This window comes from Saccostrea cucullata, unplaced genomic scaffold (genome assembly GCF_032062105.1).
Source record: "Saccostrea cucullata isolate Sc308-1 unplaced genomic scaffold, CSIRO_AGI_Scuc_v1 ctg1860, whole genome shotgun sequence".
NCBI lineage: Eukaryota > Metazoa > Mollusca > Bivalvia > Ostreida > Ostreidae > Saccostrea > Saccostrea cuccullata.
Genome location: NW_026929161.1, coordinates 98,441 through 120,551, shown reverse-complemented (window position 1 = coordinate 120,551; position 22,111 = coordinate 98,441). Strand labels below are relative to the sequence as shown.

The window sequence follows — 22,111 nt, the reverse complement described above, 5'->3', positions numbered from 1 at the left end:
ATAGAATGTTTCTGGAAAACTGAAGGTACAAGATGTGTTTGTGAAACACTGATGCCCCCGTATGGCAACAATTAAAGCGATATGTAGGTACCAAAACTACGTAAGGCCTTCTAACAAGAAATACAATTGTGAAATATGAAAGCCCTAGCACCACCTGTTCAAATGTTATGGCCAAAGTTAAAAAAAAAAATTAAAAGTAGGACAAACATCTAGGTCGAGGTCAAAGTTGTTGGTTTCAGAAAGGTCTTGGGCCATCTTTAAAAACTTGTTTGGTTGCCTCTCCCGATCCGACGGACTAAATGGCCTGACTCAAAAAAATTATTTTACATTCCACGACAAGATTTTTTATGCACCAGGATCGATAGATCCGGGGCGAATGTTGTTTTTGTCCGTCTGTTTATCTGTTTGTCTGTCTGTTGTCAACTTTAACCTTCACCATAACTTTTGAACCATGAGAGATAGAGACTTCATGTTTGGAATGCATATTCTACTTATTAAGTTCTTTCAAATGACACTAAGGTTAATGACCTTGCGACCTTGAGTGTGACCTATATACTAAAAATAGCTTTTTCAAACTTTTTATACCATAACTTTTGAACTATAGGAGATATAGACTTTATATTTGAAATACATACTCCACTAATTAAGTTCTTTCAAATGACACCAAGGTGAATGACCTTTTGACCTTGACTGTGGCCTTTATGCTAAAAATAGTTTTTTTGAACTTTGTTGCCACCGGGCGCACAATGTCTTACAAATACGTCTTGTTTTTAATTTCTTTTATCTCGTCAACAAATATGTTGAACATTTATGGATAAAAGATTTTCCCACCTACCCAATAGTTTTACCCTGAGTCGGGAGAGGGCAAGCAAACATTATTTTAAAGATGGTCTTGTCACAAGAATGACATATTTGAAGTATGAAAGTCCTAGCTTTACTGTAGTAGCTCTTATAAAGTTATGGCAAAGGTTAAAGCGTTTTAAAAGTAGGTCGAACTTCTAGGTCAAGATAAAATTTGTTGGTTTCTTAAGAAAGGTCGGGCCATCTTTAAAAACTTGTTTGGTTGCCCTCTCTTGACTCGACTGACTTAAAATGGCCCGACTCAAAAAATTTTATGTTACATTCCAGGACGAGATTTTTTTCTCTTTTTTTCTCGTCAACAAAATAATATGTTGAAACTTTATGAATAAAAAATTTTCCCACCTACCTACCGACCCAATAATTTTACCTTGAGTCGGGAGAGGGCAAGCAAACATTATTTTGAAGATGACCTTGTTACAAGGATGACATATTTGAAGTATGAAAGCCCTAACTTTAACCATTAAAAAATTATGACCAAGGTTAATTTTTTTAAAAGTAGGTCAAAGTCCTAGGTCAAGCTCATAGGGTAAAAGTTGTTGGTCTCTAAAGAAAGGTCTTGTCACAAGGATTACATATTTGAAGTATGAAAGACCCGTTAAAAAGTTATGGCCAAGGTTAATTTTTTTAAAAAGTAGGTCAATCTACCAAGGTCAAAGGGTAAAGGTTGTTGGAATCCAATGAAAGGTCTTGTCACACAGAATAAATATGAGAAGTATGAAAGTCCTAGCACCAAATAGATAGAAAATAGATCTCATATCCCACAATAATAAGAAACATATTGTCCTCAATCTTCCCCATTATTGTAAGTACTTTATTCTCTTGATCATTCCAGTTAAACACTCCCCAACCATTATTTCCCCCTCCCTAATGACACATACTGCCCGGGGTCTCTGTATCCCCTGATCAGGAATGATGTACCCCAGGAATCGACCGTCCCTGTCCAACATGTGAATTTTGTCGTTGATGATGTCCGTGATGGTGATGTAATGCATGCTGTCTGTGGTAAGGGAGCTAGGCAGGAATTCCTCTTTGGACGCTTTGTTCCCTGTGTAAGAGAATCTGAATATTCCGAACTTATTAACGACTGTGACAGCTTTTTTACCCCAGTCAGCTACACAAACGTCGCCATTACCATTTTCCACCACATAAACTGCATCCTTAAACAGAGGCTGGTACTGGGAGTCGTACTGGATTTCCTCCAGCACGTCACCGGAAGTGCTGTATCTTACGATCTTGGACTCTGTTGTCTGGAGACAGACAAGGAAGTCACCTGCCGCGGTACAGGTAATTCCGGAAGGATTGTATTCCCCGGTACGGAACAACGTATCTACTTTACCGTTTATAACTTTCTTCACAGTATTATCATTTCTATCAGTGTACACCACGTGTCCATCATGAAGGGTCAGGTAACCACCATAATCCGAAATGTCGACAGTGTCGTGGAGACAGCCCTGAAGATCAAACAACTTGAGCTCATGACTGGCTCCCCCTGCCCACACTTTGTCATCTCCGAGGGGAATCATATCAAACAGGCGGTTGTTGTTTTCTTTCTTATCAGTGTACACCACGTGTCCATCATGAAGGGTCAGGTAACCACCATAATCCGAAATGGCGACAGTGTCGTGGAGACAGCCCTGAAGATCAAACAACTTGAGCTCATGATTGGCTCCTCCTGCCCACACTTTGTCATCTCCGAGGGGAATCATATCAAACAGGCGGTTGTTGTTTTCTTTCTTAGCCGGAAACTCTGTATTAAAGGTGGACAGGACTTCCGATATACTTAGAACTTGTCCTGATGAAGAGATCTGATCTTCTTTTGTTAGATCGTCGAAAGGCAGTTTTTGTGATTCTAGTTCCTGTATGTAACCGAAGGAAGATGTATAACTTTCATTAAACTTGATAGGTTGGAAGAATGCCGGTCTTGTTTCTTCTATAAAGGTTGGAATCTGTTGATTCTCAAGTTCAAACTTAAGTTCCATTAAACCACGGACATCTTTGGAGTTTTCCAAGCTGTCGACTGTTTGTTCAAGAGTTTTCAATTTCTTACATATTTCTTCAAATTCTTTTTTCTGCTTGATTAAAATTCCTGCATGCTTTTCTTGCAGTTTATATAGGTCCTTGTGCAGTGCCTTCTCTGCCTTATCAATTTCCTGATGCAGGGTTTTTGGCATGTGATGAAATTTTTTCTTTTGTCTGCTTGTAAACACGTCGAAGGGATGCCAACCTTTTACTTACATGTTCCAAAATTCTCTCCAATTCTGTTCGCTTTGTCCGTAGCCGTTCATTTTCTATCGTGATGAAATCGGATAATTTATCGACTTTCTCGGATAGTTCGACAATACCATGTTCCCTGTGCTTGTTTAAAACACATAAGACACAGAGAGGAATATTACATGTCTTGCAGAAGGCGCTACATTGTTGCTGGGGGTGGGTCAGACATTCTCCACCTTCGATTTTTTGTTTGTTGTATTTTGTAACTTCATGACCATTTTTGGATTCGATAAGAATGTGAGGTTCTACACATGCATTGCATAAATTAAGCGCGCATCGTTTGCATGTGAAAATTACAGGACTTTGACAAATATCACATTCAATATAATGCTGTCCTTGTCTTAATACTGAAGAAGCCATCCTTTTATCTGAAATAAAATAAAGGAACATGTTATATACCAATGTTAGTCCACTTCAGGCCAGATAAAATTAATCTTTAGATTCTCATCCTAATTTGCTATAAAAATTGGGACGAGTGAGCGGATTTTATTTTTTATAATTGTAAAATTGTAAGTGTCAACAAAACATGGACTCTTCGGTCACAGTTTTTTGTTACGCTAATGCCAATATGAATAGATTTTATTCTTGTCATATTCTTTTAAATATTTAAAGAAGATTCTTGCTTTCAAAAATTAAATATTTATAGTTAATTAACAAATTATCAAGCACACGCCAAACAAAATGTGGGGATACCAATAAATTGTGTATTCATGACTTCTTATCGGCCTTTCACCAAATACCTTTTAGTTTTACCAACAAATCCCTCTGTTTTGAGTAAAATATAAAATAGATTTCCACTTTCTTAAAAAAAATTGATCATTCTTGACACTTGACATGTTCGATATTAAAATAGGCCATATTTGCAAAATCTATAACTGAAAACCCTAGTTATATACTGAAAAGGTTTATACATGTATTAAGTCTGTTCTCTATTAATGTATTGAGGTCAGGGGTTCGTTGTCTTATTTAGGGTAACACGAATGACCTAGGTGCAGTGCTTAGAGTCAGACCTGTCTAAGTACTTAGTTTTATTACTGTATACAGAGAAAAGTTCGCCCCCGTTTTATTTTCGCCCCTTTCGCCTTAATGACTTATTGGCGAATTTAAAACGGGGCGAATTCAAAGAAATCGGTATGATTTAATTCTTAAACAGAAATATGACTAGGCAAATTTAAAACGAGGCAAAATTATTCGCAAGTACAAAAGCGTGAACATAACACAGGGCGAAAAAAAAACTGTAAACAGGATTGAGTTTGTCTTGAGCCGTTACAATTAATCTATACGGGGTTCACTCGCTCTGACAAAGTCTACGACATGTCATGGAAATAAAAAAGACAACATATTTTTTAAATTAAAACTCTGGGAATTTTGAGCTCTTTTTCCCCGTATCAGTCAAAGCCAGCAAGATTATAAATAGTTTGTTTTCGCAGTTTTGTCAAAATTCTAATTTAGTGACCTAGATAAAATTTAGATAAGTCAAATGAATTTTATGTTCAAATAGGTTTTTACTGTGCAGAAATTGAGAAAAATAATTTGAATACATTGTACAGAAAACTGAAATTTAACGACACTACAGCTAATAATTGAATATTAAATTCATAATTTTTTTTTTTTGAGTTTAAGTAATTTATAACATACCTCTTCACAGCCAACCTTTCATCTCGAACAGAAAACAGTTTCCCCGGCCAAAAGTGAAGTGAGTCGTATTTCAAATGAAATCCTGGCCAATCAAAAGGGCTCATGCATATAATCTGCTTGCAGCATATAGGATCTAATGTCTACATGGACAAATTAAATAATTTCAATAATACCAACATTTATAAAGCATATATGATTAAAACTTCTGTATATTTTCCCCACGTTTACAAGTCATTGAATAACCTACCCTGTCGTGGGCCTCGACAGAATTGTTGTGCAAAAGTCATGATATTACAAAGGATGTGCATGTAAAATATATGTAAAGCTTTCCTTGTTTGGCTCTTGAAACACTTATCTGAAAAAAAAATCGTCTAAGTCGGGATATTACAAAGGATGTGCATGTTTCTAAAAGTAATATTTTGTGAAAGCTTCTTTGTTTGGCTCTTGAAACACTTATCTGGGAAGAAATCCTCTAATTTCCTTGAAAAATAGGCAAGTTGTATGAATAAAACACTCAAGATTCAATGTGAATTTTTATATTTTCTAAGGCTTCCTATGAAGAAGTGAAAATATAACTAGAAAGTCTGCTATTGCATGCAATAGCGTATGTCGCTCCGAACTGGACAAGACTTTCATTCTTTCATCACTAAATATTTACATCCACTGAATATTTTCTCCTTTATTTCCTAAGAAAACCCATTGCGTTAATCGCTGCATGAACTACATTAGGCATGTCTGTACATGTCGCCTGTACTGATTTCTTGATCAGTGGCTGTTCCATCAATGAAACGTATAAAGACGTTCGCATTATTAATACAATAATTAATCATTTTAATCCTACTTTGAATGATTATTCAAATAGATATAAATATAAACAATACGATGTCTTTGTTTGTTATTACTGGAATTAACGGTCGCAGCTATTGCAGAAAAAATTTACATAACCCGCGTAAGCGGGTTATGTATTTTTTCTGCAACAGCTGCTTCCGTTAATTCCAGTAATAACAGACAAAGAAAGCATTTTATTGTTTAAAACAATACCCGTTAGCTAAGCTTAGACAACCATCAACTCGTATCAGTCCTTTCAGTACTTTGGTTTAAAAATCAAAGTTAAAGACTTTTCACTTTTCTCCTGTTTCCATGGAAACTATTGACAATTTGCAATTTTTAAATCCAATGAGCACAATTACAGATACTAATTATTACACAAATAAAATTTCATGAAGAATGTTCAAGGGACCAGAGAGAAAACTCGCGGACAAAATTCGTCCATTTTTGCAGGTTTCCATGTCAACGGTAGCCATTTTGAAACTGAATGACCACACAACACAACTACAACCAGTGATTCTCTTTAGAGGGAAGTTTCAGGAAGATTGTCTCAGCCATCTCCGAGAAACAGCCTGGAGAACAAAAACATGCATACAATCGCAATATGTCTCCCGACTTCGTTCGGGGCGACATATAATTATAAAACAAGATGTATTTGTGAAACACTATGCGCCCGACGGGAAATAAATTTGAAAAAAACTATTTTTAACATATAGGTAACAGTCAAGGTCACAAGGTCATTGACCTTGGCGTCATTTGAAAGAACTTAATTAGTGGAGTATGCATACCAAATATGAAGTCTCGGATCTCTCATGGTATAAAAGTTATGATGAAGGTTCAAAAAAGCTATATTTAGCATATATGTCACAGTCAAGGTCACAAGATCATTGACCTTTGTGTCATTTGAAGGAGCTTTATTAGTGGAGTTAGCATACCAAATATAGAGTCTCTATCCTTCATGGTCCAACAGTTATGGCGAAGGGAGTTTCAATAGTAGAGTGTGCATACCAAATACGAAGTACTAGTATCTGTCTTTCATGGTTCAAAAGTTATGGCGAAGGTTAAATTTTTCCAACAAAAAGCCTTTTTTAGCATATAGGTCACAGTCAAGGTCACAAGATCATTGACCTTGGTGTCATTTGAAAGAGCTTATTTTGTGAAGTATGCATACCAAATATGAAGTCTCCATCTTTCATGGTTCAAAAGTTATGGCGAAGGTTAAAGTTTGTAGACAAACAAAGAAACAGACAGACAGGAGAAAAACAATATACGCCTCGGATCTATCGATCCGGGCACATAATAAAATAAAAAAAATTAGTTTGGTAATCTCTACAAGAGACCCATGGGCCACAACTCAACATAGTCACTACTTGGATTTAATACAGTTCTACTGACATAGTCATTACTTGGTTTTACAGTTCTGCTGACACATAGTCACTACTTGATTTTACAGTTCTGTTAAATTGGTCACTACTTGGTTTTACAGTTCTGCTGACACATAATCACTACTTGGTTTTACAGTTCTGCTGACACATAGTCACTACTTGATTTTACAGTAATTCTGACATAGTCACTACTTGGTTTTACAGTTCTGCTGACATAGTTACTACTTGGTTTTACAGTTCTACTGACATAGTTCCTACTTGGTTTTACAGTTCTGCTGACATAGTCACTACTTGGTTTAAAACTGAAAATTGTCCTAAAATTTGCACTCAAAGAAAAAAGCTGAATTCTCTTTTGCAATACTCTCAGAATGCTTGTTCACAATTGCAATTCTTGTGATACGACCTTACTTTGGGTATCAACATACTGTATAGGGGATTAATTTCACGGGTTGTAATTTTCACGTTTTTCTCTCATCTGACACTATCGCGGTTTCTTGAATTCGCGGAATTGGTAAATGTATGTAATAAAAGTTACCTCCCTTTTCTAGTCTACCCCATATAGCTACATGTAAACGACATTAATCAGCGTTATGTCTTTATTTTACGATCAACAGAGTAGATTATACGATTGATTAGAAGAGAGGTATTCAAGTCTTCGTCGTCATATGACTTTCCTTGCGATGGGTGCATGTGCATCCCAAAATCTTCTATACAACGCGGCAAAAAACCACTAACGAGTAAGGAATGTGTTAATTTAGGTCGACGAAATAATTCCTTCCAAATCTTTAGTAAGTTCGATAGTTATTTGAATGATTTTTTTAAAACCGAAATGTCGGTAAAACTAATATGCATGATAATGCAGGTAACAAACACACGTGGTAACATTAGTTACGCACGGGTAATCAAAACTCATGGCCCATGTGTTTTGAATGAATTATCATCTAGCGTGGGCTATTAAAACAGCTTTTTAACAAATCTGCTGATTTGAATTAAAGCAAAGCGAGATAATTAAAAGAACGGAATGACAAGTACAAAAACTTTGCTAATTACCGAAATGACCAGGTACTGCACGTACATGTATATACCGGTATAAACCTATCGTAGTCTATTCTCAAATTTCTTAATAAAACATGGAGTTTACTGAAAATTTATTCACTGTTTTTTGAATTCACGGATTTATTGACACCGTGAATATAGCGAATATTAACACCGCGAGTTATTTTCCCCCTATACAGTATTTGATTTGCATTTGAGAAAGTTTAATCTTCGGTATGTTGCCATACGGGGGCATCAGTGTTTCACAAACACATACTGTTTTTCATGTGTACAATTACTGAGACAAGTCCTTTCTATGGATATCAACATTTTTCATCTGTTGACCCTGGAGTCTGACTTGCAATTCAGAAACAGTCCGTCCGCTTGTCATTCAGTCTGTCTACAAAAACTTTAACCTTAACCAATACTTTTGAGGGGGCCATGGATTTCATATATCACAGGTGTATTCCGTGTGACAAGACCTTTCATTTGGTACCACCAAATTTGACCTCATGACCTTGACCCACTTTTATTAAATTCTCTGAACATTAATCATAGCCATAACTTTTGAATAGTTGGTAATAGACCTTTCATACTTCACATTTGTATTTACTGTGATAGACAATACCTTTCATTGGGTATAATAATATATGACCTTTTGGCCTTGGCCTTTTAATTTGAGTTTGTTCCACTTTGAAAAAAAAAACTTTAATCTTGGCCATTTCTTTTGAACAAATAGTATCAAAGCTTTCAAAATTCACAGGTTCTTTCCCTGTGAGTAGACCTTTCTACGGATACCAACAATTTAGACCTTGACCTTGGAGTTTAACTTGATGTTGGGAAACTTCAACCCTAACCATAAGTTGCAATACGGGGGCATCAGCTTTTTCACAAACACATCTTTTTTTAAAGAAAACAAAATTGTGTTTGTGAAACATTGATGTCCTGTTTGGCCCGCATTTGAAGTTTCTAAAATGCAAATCAAAATCAAAGGTCAAGGACAAAATTGTTGGTATCCAGAGGATGTTCTTGTCATAAGGAATACACCTGTGGAATATAGAGTTATAGAGTTCAAAAGTTATGCCCAAGAGTGATTTATTTTTAAAGTGGGTTAAACTGTAAGGTCAAGCTCAAAAACATTTATACCCTTGGAGAGTTTGATTCTTGTAACAATGAATACACATGAGAAGAAAAAAACTGTTCAAACGTTATGACCAATTGAAGTTTAAGCATTTCTTGTAAAAGTGAGCCAAATCAAGGTCATGATGTCAAATTAAGTAGTACTCAAAGAAAGGTTTTGTCACTAGGAATACACCTGTGAAATATGAAACCTACAGCCCCCAACAACTCAAAAGTTATGGGCAAGGTTAAAGTTTTTGCAAACAAGCAGACCGACAGACTTCTTCGATTACGGGGGCAAAAAATATATATCTACCGCATTAAGCGATCACAAATAATCATTATGTTCAAAAATAGTAAATTCATGTTTAGAAAATGTTTATTTGCCCTTCTCCCAACCGATTGTAGGAAAATGGCCCGTGGTTCGAAACTTTTTTTTAAGTTTTAGGCGATAACTTTCTATAATTCAAATTCAAGCCACCACCCCTTCCCATCTTCGCTAAGCAAAGGTTTCTGATACGCTAATCGTATAGAGTATCAGAAACTCTTGGTTAGTAATTTTTAATACTTGGAACTGATTTCTGCTTTTTCTAAGCCAATGAACTCAGGTGGGGTTGCGGCCAATGAACCTCCTATCTATTTACAAACTAAGCTGGGGAATGCCTTTGTTTGTACGTTGTTTAACGTCCCTCTTGAGAATTTTTCACTCATAGGGAGTCTCTACCACTTGCCGGTGGAGACCTGCAAATTTTGTCCTTTACTCAGCACTCACGACCATTGAGCAGGGAGGGATCTTTTCTTGTGTCAGCACCTACTGCGACACGGGACCTCGGTTTTTACAGTCTCATCCGAAGGACCGGTCTTCACGTCCCATGGTGGGCATTGAACCCGCAATGTAAGGATCAACTCTTACTTTGCGACTCTTAAAGAAGACGCTCTATTTGTACGCCCCCCCCACCCCCAACCCCGCATTTAATCATAACATTCAATGCCTCAAACGACTTTAACAAGTACGTCAGGTCTGACATGCGTTAAATTCAGTAGAAAGTATAATGAAATTTACAATTATATAGCGAGAAAATCAGAGGATGTAAATGTAAGTATTGGATTCTTGTTTTTGGATTTTTGGCACTGTTATAGGACCGACGATATCAAAAAATAAGAATTTGAGTTGCTTAGAAGTCTTTGCACACTAAAAACTAAATCTTTTGCCTTCGATATGGCCATTCACTTTTTCTTCGTGATGGATGAACCAGGAATCCAGATCCAAAGATTAAAACATAGAAAAAGCCTTTGAGTTGAAACCCCCTATGTTATCGAACCCTGAAACCCCGTTAGGCACAGTAGAATTTGGCCACAAAAGTTTATATTTCTTACCGAAATAGAGACTGTTAAAAGTGAAAAAAAGTTTTCATGGATTGTTTTTATATCAATCTTTATCAACCATCCTTAAAATGAGCTTTAAAGCACCGCTTTTGAAAATTATAGAGCAAAGAATGACACCGACACCACAACTTTTCCCAGTCGACCGAACTGTCCAGAAGTGTTTGCAGAATGCGTAAGGCTTTCAACTAGCCTATTGCACTAAATTGGAAGGTAGTACATTCTTACAACCCGTGCGCATGTCATTTGGCCCCGAAGAATTCATTAGCAGAGGATTTTTACAAATATATTTTCCAAATGCAAAAAATCACCGCTTCGGAGTTGAAATCCCATATGATACTCAATCGAAACCTCACATTTGCCCCTATACACGGTGCAATAGCAATTCCTGGCCTAGTCATAGGCACGTAGCATCGTCTTTGAAAGTGGAGGGGGGGGCAACCAGAGAAAAAAAAACTTTTTATTGTAAAAGTTGACAAGCAAAAAAAAAAAAAATCCTATTTCGGGGGGGGGGGGGGGGGGTGGTTGTGGCGAGCTTTTTTCGAGGACAACTTCCTTTCACTTCCATTTTTTTTCTTGCATTTAATACTACATTTCCTTCATATTACTATACTGTGGTAAGAAGTGGGGGGGGGGGGGGGCAGCCAACCTTTCAATGGACATTTTCAATAGTAAAGGTAACGTTGGGGAAAAAAAGTGGGGGGGAAGCAGCCCGCCCCCTGTTGCTATGTGCCTGCAGTCATACAAAATTCTATCTCTTGCATTTTAATATGCAAAGGTAGATACATGCCCATTTACAAAACAAGAGATATTCGTAAAACAATTATGCTCCCCTCCCCCCAAATTGGAAATTTTCCAAGTCCAAAAGGGCAAAAATGGCGCAATTGTACCCAAAACAGAACTTGATCTAGATATTCATCTGATAAATCTGTTCACTAAATTTCATTTCAGTATGTGCAACGGTTGCCAAAAAATGAACGGAAATTGCAAATAATTGGAATTTTTGTAAGTCCAAGGGGCATAACTCTGTCAAAAATGGTGCGATTGTACCCAAAACAGAGCTTGACCTAGATATTCATCTGATGTATCTGTATACCATTTCATTTCAGTATGTGCAACGGTTGTGAAGAAAATGAATGGAAACTAAGTGGACCGACAGACAGCAGCAAAGCAATATGCCCTCCCTTCCTCGAAGGGGGGCATAAATATTATAGAGGTAGACACCTTTTCCTGCCAAAGAGATACTTCTATATCTGTATATCATCTACTACTGGCTTTGCCCAATTTATCACCATTTATCAAGATGTACTTTTGAGGTATACATTTCTAAAATCATGGGGTGGAAAAAAAGTATACCTCGTTTTTAATTGTTGATGTACTCTTTTGTTGAATATAAATTCTTTACAAAAGAATTCTAGGTGAGGGATCATGTGACAGCTATTTAGAAAAGGCAAGTGGACTATAATATAAAACGTTATGTAAAAGCTTCTCTGTATAACCAATATTCTACCATCAATCTGCAGACATTAATTCTGCCTCAGCAGCAAAACAAAAATGAATAAGTTTTTATACAAACAAACCCCTCATTTCATGAAACCTTTCCCTGTACCATCAACGGCAAACACAAGAAAACATAGCTTTGTTTTTTCTGTCTTTTTTTTTTACTTTAACATTCACATATACAGAGTTTACTTCTTCTTGGCCACACCCACAGTTCTTCCTCTTCTTCCTGTGGTCTTCGTGTGCTGACCTCTTACTCTCAAACTGAAATGAAAACCAATCAGCAACAATGATTCCAAGAAATAATTATAAATGGGAATTTTGACCTTTAACAATGTAACAACTCTAAAAGCTTAACTAAGACAGCAAAATTTCAGTTAAATCCAACCTAGTATGGTATATATCCCAACTCCCCCCCCCCCCCCCCCCCCTGTTAGAAATTTCAAAAGGCAGAAATACTATGGATCTTTCTAATCCCTCCCAACATTATTTGATCATATCCAATTTTATTTTGGTTTACATTGAAGTGTACAAATGTAATGCATTGTGGGATATTAACCACTGGTTAAATCATTTAACTTAGGTTAGCTAACCAGAGGCTTAATTTTATTTTGAGCAACAGATATTTGACCATTGGTTAGTTGGCAAGTAGATATAGAATTTAACCAGCAGGTAATTTATCAAGTGATCAAATTTAACCAGTGTTTTGAGTGATCCACTCCATAGCTTACCCCCAGTAGTGTCGTAGACCTCTGTGTGCGCGGATCTTCTTCAGTCGCTCCAGATCCTCACGGAGTTTGTTGTCCAGGGAGTTGGACATGACCTGGCTGTATTTACCGTCCTTGATGTCCTTCTGTCTGTTAAGGAACCAGTCAGGGATTTTATACTGTCGGGGGTTCTGCATAATGGTGATAATTTTGTCAATCTGAAAAAGATATATTTCACTGTATCAACACTTGCAAAAAGATACTGATGTCTCTGAAAACATATTCTAAGGCTGCCCATTTTCTTTTTGTAGGTGCCTCTTACTCAGATACCTGATTTTTTGAACCTACATGAAAATCAATAGCTACCAAAGATATTTGGTATGACATGTTATACTGTATAACATGGGTACTATTAAATTCATTTTTGTAATTTAATTTTTTACCAATAAGTGTAGGAAAAAAGATGATTTTATCTCAAATATGACATTAATTTGTACAAAATTAAAATGCAAGTTTAATGGATTGATACCTTTTTGACCCATGTCACTGTGATGTAGGCAATCATAGTTATAAAGTATAAAATTTTCAGCCAATCAAAAAATTTGTTACACTGAACCAAAATTAAATTATTCAAACATACCTAGGCAAAAACATTTAATATCATAGTTCTTTGGCAAAGATTTTAAAATCAAATTAAAATATATTTTCTCTTCCTACCTAATTAATTTTCTGACCTATCATGAGAGTGCAGGCAAACTTTAAAAAGATAGCCTGACATGACTGTTCTGGGAGCCAATAGTCTCATCATATGGTTTTTAGCTCACCTGAGCCGAAGGCTCAAGTGAGCTTTTCTGATCACATTTTGTCCGTCGTCCGTCCGTCTGTCTGTCTGTCCGTCCGTCTGTAAACTTTTCACATTTTCGACTTCTTCTCAAGAACCAATGGGCCAATTTTAACCAAACTTGGTACAAAGCATCCTTGGGTGAAGGGGAGTTTAAATTGTTAAAATGAAGGGCCAAGTCCCCTTACAAGGGGAGATAATCAAGAAAAGACAAAAATAGGGTGGGGTCACTAAAAAATCTTCTTCTCAAGAACCACGGGGCCAGGAAAGCTGAAACTTATGTGGAAGCATCCTTGGGTAGTGTAGATATTAAATTGTTAAAATCGTGACCCCCGGGGATAGGGCGGGGCCACAATAGGGAATCCAAGTTTTACATAGAAATATATAGAACAAATCTTTAAAAATCTTCTTCTCAAGAACCACTGGGCCAGGAAAGCTGAAACTTATGTGGAAGCATCCTTGGGTAGTGTAGATTCTAAAGTTTTAAAATAAAAAGGGAAGGGGGTTGTTGGGCATGATAGGTATAACAAGAGGGGGAATCTGGTAAAGATCTGCATCACCCAAGTTACTCAGGTGAGCGATGTGGCCCATGGGCCTCTTGTTTAATACAGACTATGTATATGGTAAACATAATAAAACATTTCAGTTCTGAAATATACCTCCTCATCGGAGAGTTCTCCAGCCCTCTTTGTGATGTCTACATCAGCTTTCTTGCAGACAACATGAGCATATCGTCTACCAATACCCTGCAAAATATCATACAATCATAAATTTCTTTCCAAATAAAACAAATCTATATATTTTACAGAAGCTATGAAAGAGACATAAGTATAATACATGCTATATTCTTCTGTCCATCAGCATTTTACAGATAATTCATTAGAAAGTGGAGGATTATGTGGAAAATAAAATAAACCTCGTCCTCTGTATCAATACTCTCCAGAATGGAGATTGGTACCAATCTTACATCTCCAAGTTTGAAAGGTATGGGAATATGGAAAACACTTTCATGAAACCCTTACACCTGTTGTATTATTTGCAATGGAGTTATAGTACAGGGAGTCAGATTCTCCATTTGTGGCCATTACACATTTTTGTACCAACACATGACAAGGAAAACATTTTCAGGATAAATCTTTTTCCTTATGTGTATTTTTTCACAATCATAAATAAAATGATTCCTTCCTTAATTAGCAGAAATGCAAAAGTTTATTTGAGATAGGACTTTGCCAGAAACCATTGGTATTTGGTAACAATTTACAACTTTGTGAACTTGATGTTCAACTCTTTCACATCAAGATTTATTGGAGCAACTTTCTTACACAAAGTTTTGAAATGAATCTGGAAACTTGTCAATACCATAAAATGTGTCCTTTGACCTTAAAATCAAGTCAAAGGGACTTTTTAATTTTATTGCAAGAGCTTAAGAAGCATACAGGATATTGTAATTAAATAAAAGACTCTGAAAATGAACCTTTGAATCTGGATGCATTGGCAAAATCTCAGCAAATATATGATGATTATTTAAAACAAAATTCTCATACCTTGATGGCAGTCATGGCGAACATAACTTTTCTTCTTCCATCAATATTTGTATTGAGGATACGAAGAATGTGCTGAAACTTTTCTGGCACTATCAAAGCCTGCAAAAACGAAAAAAGTTTATTCTCAACCTATAACAACTCATCAACTTGTATGAAAGAAAATATACAATATTTATTAAACATCACCAATTTATGTTTGGACTTGGTAATGGTTATACATTCCAGATGATTTAGTACAAAGAAAAATTACACTTTTGACAGTTGCATATAAAAAGTGAAGCGTGTGTGGTTTATTTATATATATATATCTTAATCCCGCTTCAGACAAATTTGTATATTAATGATTGGATGAAAGCTTATCACATGACGCCCAGATTTTTTCTGGATTACGTCGTCGACAAGGAGTAATATTAAAATCGAGCACACAATTCAGTTCGAAGCATTGTTATTGTAATTAAAAATGGTGGCTAAGAACAGTTTGCGTAGGTAGATTTCTTGTTACTTGATAATTCATGTTGATTGTTATTGGATTAAAACTTGATATTTTGCATAATATGCTCATAGATTTTTTAATATTTAAAAAGGTCTACAGCGGGACCAGTTAGGGACCTAATATGGAGTCGTACAGCTTCACCTCGCCCAATATGGATTTCCATTCACACCCTGTATTAGGTCCCTAACTGACCAGGTCCAGTCCAAAGACTATTTCTACCTACTCAAAGTAGCTATTTTTACCTACTTTTTGTATTATCTACATTTTGTGGCCAAAAGACTGAACGGCGCTATATGATGAATTCCATATTTTTTTTATACAGTCAAACTAATGATGAATATGACAAAATATTCGCCAAAAAATGATTTCTTCCTGAATCGCAATTATACATTAGTTTCTATGCAAAATTAATGATATACGAAGTAATCATTTTTTGGCCAAATTTTTCTCATATCCATCATCAGTGAGACTATATCACGAAATTCAGTGCTCACCATGTTGCGCCGTTCCTGCGTTTGGCCACAAAATGCAAGTAAAGCAGAAAGTAGGTAAAAATAGCTACTTTGGGTAGGTTTAAATACCTATGTAGCTATAAATAGCTACATAGGTAGAAAAAGTCTTTGGACTGGACCTGCTGACAGCGTAACTAATAATAACAGGGCTTTTGTCCGAGTTATCTCAAAAGTTTATTTATATATAAATGTCAATGAATCAAAATGTTAGTTATGTGCAATGTGGTTTGTCAACTGGGCAAAATTTTCACATTTCATTTAATTAGTTATATTCAACAGGTCCAGTACAATCTCTTGATTTAGCTATATAGCTTTAAATAGCTATATAGCTTTATTTAGCTATTCAAAATAGCTTTATTTAGCTATTTATATACAGTTTTTCACAAAAATATTTTTTGTTGAAAATAAACAAAAAGTTGCATGTATTTGAATCTTCATACATGTACTATAGACTATTAAAACAACAACCAAAATCAAAGATAGTTCTAACTTTGCAGAATACTTTTAAGCAAAATGAGAATTTCTATTGTTAGACTAACTGTCCACTAACTTGGTGCCTTGAGGCAAAGAAAAGTATGATTGCTTCTCATTGTGCTGAACTATTACCAATCAATTATCTTGTTGAACATAATTGGTCTCCATTATAATATCATTGCAAAGTAACTGTATCAGTTGCTTTATATAGCCCCAAAACTTGTAGAACTTTGAGTACAAAGTCTCTCAAGGAGACGTAATTTGATGAGTGATTTTTACATGCATTATTTTAAGAAGAGTTCAAAGATGTATATCATCACTGCACCATGGTGCGCTTTTTTGTACATACTGAGAAAATTACACCTTTAAGAAAAAAGTGTAGTAAATAGCTAAATTAAGCTATACAGAATAGCTTAATAAAGCTATATAGCTATTTAAAGCTATATAGCTAAATCAAGAGATTGTACTGGACCTGTTCAAGTGATGTTTTCGGAATACTTTTTTGGCAAATTTAGTAAATGTTAAAGCATTTTAGAAGCTCTATCAGAGTTTACTAAAAAATCATTTCCCAAGATGGAGAAATTATTAATGCTCTAAACCTCCCTTAGTCTTACATGTACCATTAGTCAAACAGAAATTGAAAATATGAAATGGAGGGATGACATTACACGATATGTGTGCAGTAATGAGATTACTTGTTTTTTTTTTCAGGCATTCCCTGTTGGACATTCTTAGAATTATTGGATAAGCTTTTGCACCAAGTTTTAAATTGAATGAAATAAAAATACGACATTTAAGATTGAACAATTTTTTTGCATTAATGTTTTCTTTGACAGTTCACATTTTCATAGCACAATTCAACTGATCAAAACAATCTATATCTACGATGAAAGTACATATTCTAACAAGGAACATTTAAACTTGAAAACTGAAAGTTCGATTTTCATTTTGTGTGTCAACAATGACTGATGATGAACGATTTATTTGAGCAAGCATAGCTTTCAACCAACCATGTTGATAATTCAGCGGAAGAGGCAAAACTGTTGATAACTTACAAAACCGTAAAATATTTCCGGAATATCCTTACAATCACAAAATCCGAGTATCAGTAATTTTTTTCTAACAGATGAACTTAGGATTAATTAAATAAATTTATGACGAAGAACATTTCCCAATTCATATAAAATCTGAATTCTTATATGTATTAGAATGTTTCGGATTCATGCTAACTAAGGTTTTCATTTAATCATTACTTTTCCTTGTAGCACTTCCTGTTCTCAGTAAAAACCCTTCCAATATCTGAACACGTGCGAGGAACTTTGAAATTTTACAATGTTATCCTTACTTTTGCTGCGATAACAAGTATATCCTTGTTTTGAAAGGTAAAGATTAACTTAGGGTTGCCACAGTTTAACAAAATTGAAAATTGAGCTGTACATTGGACATATGACTTCATTTTCTCAATCTGCCAGTGTATAACTATAACATTTGTAAAAGTTGTAATATTGCCCATTTAACACAACAGTCTTATACTGGAAAAATAATTAATGCCAATTGATTAATCAAATGCATTTAATAATCGATACTAGATAATGTTTAATGTATAATAACAAAACAATACTATGTTATAGGTAAAAAAATGAAGTCAAAGAAGAAAGAAAATGCAGTCGAATCTGATAATAAAACTACATGTGTGAACCCAGGACCAGAAGCTGACTTTGAATTTTTTAGGAGAGTTCTTGATACTATTCCACCGGCATCCTTTTTTTCTGAAGACACAAAAGAAAAACTTTTGCAGGAATCCGATGAAAGTGAATCAGAATCGGATGAAGTTGACGGTATTCAGTATATCACATGTATATTTCAATGATCAGATGATGAAAGTGGGAAATTACATATTCAATTATCAGACTTTTTAAAATAAAATACAAAAAAAGAGGTTAATTATAGCAATCAATAAGAATCAAATAATTTATTTTGTTGAGTACATGTATGTCATTTTTCTTAGTCATTTATATATTTGACAATGTGACCCCTAATCATGCTAATAGTTTAGCCTTACATTACTCACAAGAAACATTTATAATCACTTCTACCTTAAAAACCCTTTGTAAATTAAAATGCTCATCGATCTTACAAGAAAGTAATATGTAAGGTTCACACTGTATAGTCTTACTTCAAACAGCATCATTCTTCATACTTTATTTGTCAGTTGCATTTCCAGAAGAGATTACATGCAAAGAGTGCAAGTATTTAACATATGAGCTTCATACACTCACACATTTTCTTTTAGTAAATTTAAGGCACAGTTATTTTCTTCGAATGAATTCTCCATAAAAAAAAAAAAAAATCCAACGACACTTTAAAGATTCCAATCCAAATTTTGGTTGTTCTTACATGTAGATCTTACAATGAATTCTTATTTTCTATAATCAATTTTGCATTGATGCTTTGGATTCTATTTGTGAAAACAATCTGAATAGTTATCTTGTGAAGAGTTTTGAATTTGATGCATTTGAAAGCTCATCACTGATTATACTTAATGAAAACATTTCATTATTTATCATCTGTATGTCTCTGACACTGCATGTGTCCTACATTTAGTCAAGAAAAACAGTTATTTTCATATGTTTAAATTGATCTTTATAGCACAATCTCAGTCTGTTAATGGCCAATAATATCAAAATACATAATGATACATGTATTAGAACAGAGTTAAACAGTGAAAACCATCATGTCTTGTCAGTCAATGTATTTTTTTCACTTCATTTACCTAAATGCAGAATTTGCTTTGTTATAAAATATAGGAAAAAGGAAAATTATTCAGATTCATTAATTTAAAGTTGCAATTCACAGGGTGGATCTTCCAGACCATTATTCAGTAATTTTCTTCTTTTGAATAATTAAAAATTGGAAAAGGAACCTACATCATGTATGTTCTTTGCAACTTCCAGGATTCATTGTTTCTTAATACATATTTCAGGTATAGATGTGAAAAAGAGGAAAAAAGAACAGAAGTCTAAAGGCGGAAAGAAACAGAAGTTAAATCCCCTGCAAATTAAAACGGTTTCTCAAATACAGTTTGAATCCCAATCACCTGAAGAGGAGGAACCTTGTATGTAGTATTTTTTTGAAAAGCTTTCCTAAGTTATAGAATTTTTACTTTTTATCTGTCATATTTGCTAAAGCAGATTTTTATATAGGTCTGCATATCCACCTTTCTATCTATCTATCTGTCAATTTGTGTGTACCGCTTAGTTTCTGGATGATATCTTGGTATGTAGACATTATCATTTAGATCAATTTTAATTCCATTCAAACCAAGCCTCTTTGGGATAGGATTGGACCAGGAAGAGATCTCATTAAATCAATTTTTAAACAAACATTTTAAGACCAGCAGGATTTAGCTCATTTAGGGAATTATAGTTTAACATTTAAGAATATTGTATAATGTGAAAACAAATTGAAAAATATATTCTCTAGAACAAAAAAATCTGAACATTTTCTCCAATTTATGCATTTATACTACACAGTTTAGACTAAGAAAGAATGGGCAACATGATTTAAAAGATAAGATAAGATTTATATAAATAGTGTAGTAGCTCAAAGGACTCTTGACACTGGACAAATTTCAGTTCAAACATGAACTAAAGATATTAGAAAAAAATCATGTGACAAAATGAGAGAATTAGATATTCTCTCTCATTTGTCACCCAAAATCTTGATAACTGAGTTGAAGGAGGATTTTTTCATGTAAATTTTTATGATGATGTTTAAATGTTTATTTTATTATAGATAGCAAAATTAAAGAGAAACAGAAGCACAAACACAAAGGAAAAAGCAACAAGAAATCTGATGGAGGGGAGGGAACTCCAGATATTAGTAAGGCAGCAAGGTTAGATGCTCTCAGGCAGAAAATGGTGGAAATGCAAAAGCTGGGCAGTGAGTTCGCATCATTTGATTTTATATTAAGAAATCAAAGATTTTAGATTTCATGATTAAAATTTTTTTTGGTATGAAATGAAAGTTAGAGCTAGAATACCTGGAATTTTGCAGTGCGAAATGTTTTAATTTTAGAAGTTAATTATTCTTTGCTGGTAGACATATAGAAAACTTATTTGAATGGTACCCAGGGGATGCCAGGATTTGTTGATACAATAATAGAATTTGACACTCTGTCTCAATCGTGTTGATAATTCTTTTTCCAGAGGAAAGGACATTAACTCCTACAGAATTACAAGAAAAGAAAAGACTCCAAAGAAAAGAGAGCAAATTAAAAAGTAGAGTCAAGCGAAAGAAGAATAAAAACCCTGTGTTAAAAGCTAGCGGACCAGTGAATGGTGATGCTGTGGCTGGGTATAAATCCCCAGAGCGTCCGTCAGTGATGGACAAGGGGGGCAAACTCGTGTTTAGCAAATTTGACTTCACAAAGAACGATGAGAAGGAAAAACATAAAAACTCTCTACATGGAAAAGACTTTAAGAGACTCCTAGAAAATATTGAAAAGAGGAAATCAAAGGTAGAGAATATGAAGGAAAAAGATGCAGAAAAGGCAAAGAAAATGGAGCAAAAGAATTCATGGCAAAGTGTCATGCTGAGGGCGGAAGGAGAGAAGGTCAAAGATGATCCTGCTTTGTTAAAGAAGGCACTGAAAAAGAAAGAGAAAATGAAAGAGAGAAAGAAGGCCAAATGGACAGAGAGGCAAGACGTTGTGAATAAAAAGATGGAAAAGAGACAAGAAAAGAGACAAAAAAATATACAAAGCCGAAAGCAGAGCAAGAAAGACAACAAAATAAAACTGGCCAAAAAGAAAGGCAGGATGGTACCAGGGTTTTAACACTGTATATTGATAATTTCCTTGGCCTTTTTTAAAATGTTTTAAAAACTGGTTTAGATTTAAATGAAGTTAGCTGAAACATGAATACTTGTTACTTGTACATGTACCGGTATGTATCATTTGTCCATTTCCAATAGCATAAGGATTTTAGGGGGTGGGGGGTAGGGGTTAGGGGTGAGTGTGTTGGTAAATGTGTTATATGCTGACTTGTGTCATAAAATATTTGCATTTTTTTTTTATGTTAGTGACTCTACACAAAGTTGTTATTTTTGTATTTTCCTTCATTTGTAAGTATATGGTTTTTTTTGCATTATTTGTACATTGAATATCAAATTTAAGATTTTCTTGTATGTTTGAAGCTGACAAGAATAGCTTCAAAAATAATTTTAAATAAGTACAATGTGTACTTGAATATTCATAATTGCTTTTTAACAAAGAGGTTTAACATATACATACACATGCCTTGTATAAAATATATAAATCTTGTGGGTGATTGTGATGAATTTATTAGCAAAATTTCTAAAGTGCTAATATTGAATGAGATGTGTACAATTTAATAAAATGAAGAGATGCAACATTTTCAATGTGTAATCTAGAAAATGATTTTTATCATTGAAGTAAATACATGGAAATTTATGAAATGTGTTCAAATAATATTTGAAACCCATCAAAAGGGAATGAAT

General features: G+C 34.7%; 3 protein-coding genes across 3 annotated transcripts; 1 reads left to right on the top strand and 2 right to left on the bottom strand.

Moving 5' to 3' along the window:
• Positions 1 to 1,658: 1,658 nt before the first annotated feature.
• On the bottom strand, positions 1,659 to 4,836 carry LOC134279943 (uncharacterized). Its single transcript, XM_062762351.1, has 2 exons — positions 4,771 to 4,836; positions 1,659 to 3,500 (listed from the first exon to the last, which is right to left on the bottom strand). The coding sequence occupies exon 2, from the start codon at positions 3,030 to 3,032 to the stop codon at positions 1,659 to 1,661; it is 1,374 nt and encodes a 457-aa protein (XP_062618335.1). The 5' UTR covers positions 3,033 to 3,500; positions 4,771 to 4,836.
• Positions 4,837 to 12,158: 7,322 nt separating this feature from the next.
• On the bottom strand, positions 12,159 to 17,634 carry LOC134279949 (small ribosomal subunit protein uS13). Its single transcript, XM_062762358.1, has 5 exons — positions 17,602 to 17,634; positions 15,113 to 15,211; positions 14,228 to 14,314; positions 12,752 to 12,945; positions 12,159 to 12,284 (listed from the first exon to the last, which is right to left on the bottom strand). Exons 1-5 carry the CDS (start codon positions 17,602 to 17,604, stop codon positions 12,209 to 12,211), a joined length of 459 nt encoding a protein of 152 aa, XP_062618342.1. The 5' UTR covers positions 17,605 to 17,634; the 3' UTR covers positions 12,159 to 12,208.
• A 216-nt stretch (positions 17,635 to 17,850) lies between these two features.
• Positions 17,851 to 21,580, top strand: LOC134279948 (uncharacterized). The gene is made up of 5 exons (XM_062762357.1): positions 17,851 to 17,973; positions 18,223 to 18,429; positions 19,575 to 19,706; positions 20,387 to 20,533; positions 20,800 to 21,580. The coding sequence occupies exons 2-5, from the start codon at positions 18,231 to 18,233 to the stop codon at positions 21,426 to 21,428; spliced, it is 1,107 nt and encodes a 368-aa protein (XP_062618341.1). The 5' UTR covers positions 17,851 to 17,973; positions 18,223 to 18,230; the 3' UTR covers positions 21,429 to 21,580.
• The last annotated feature ends 531 nt before the right edge of the window (positions 21,581 to 22,111 follow it).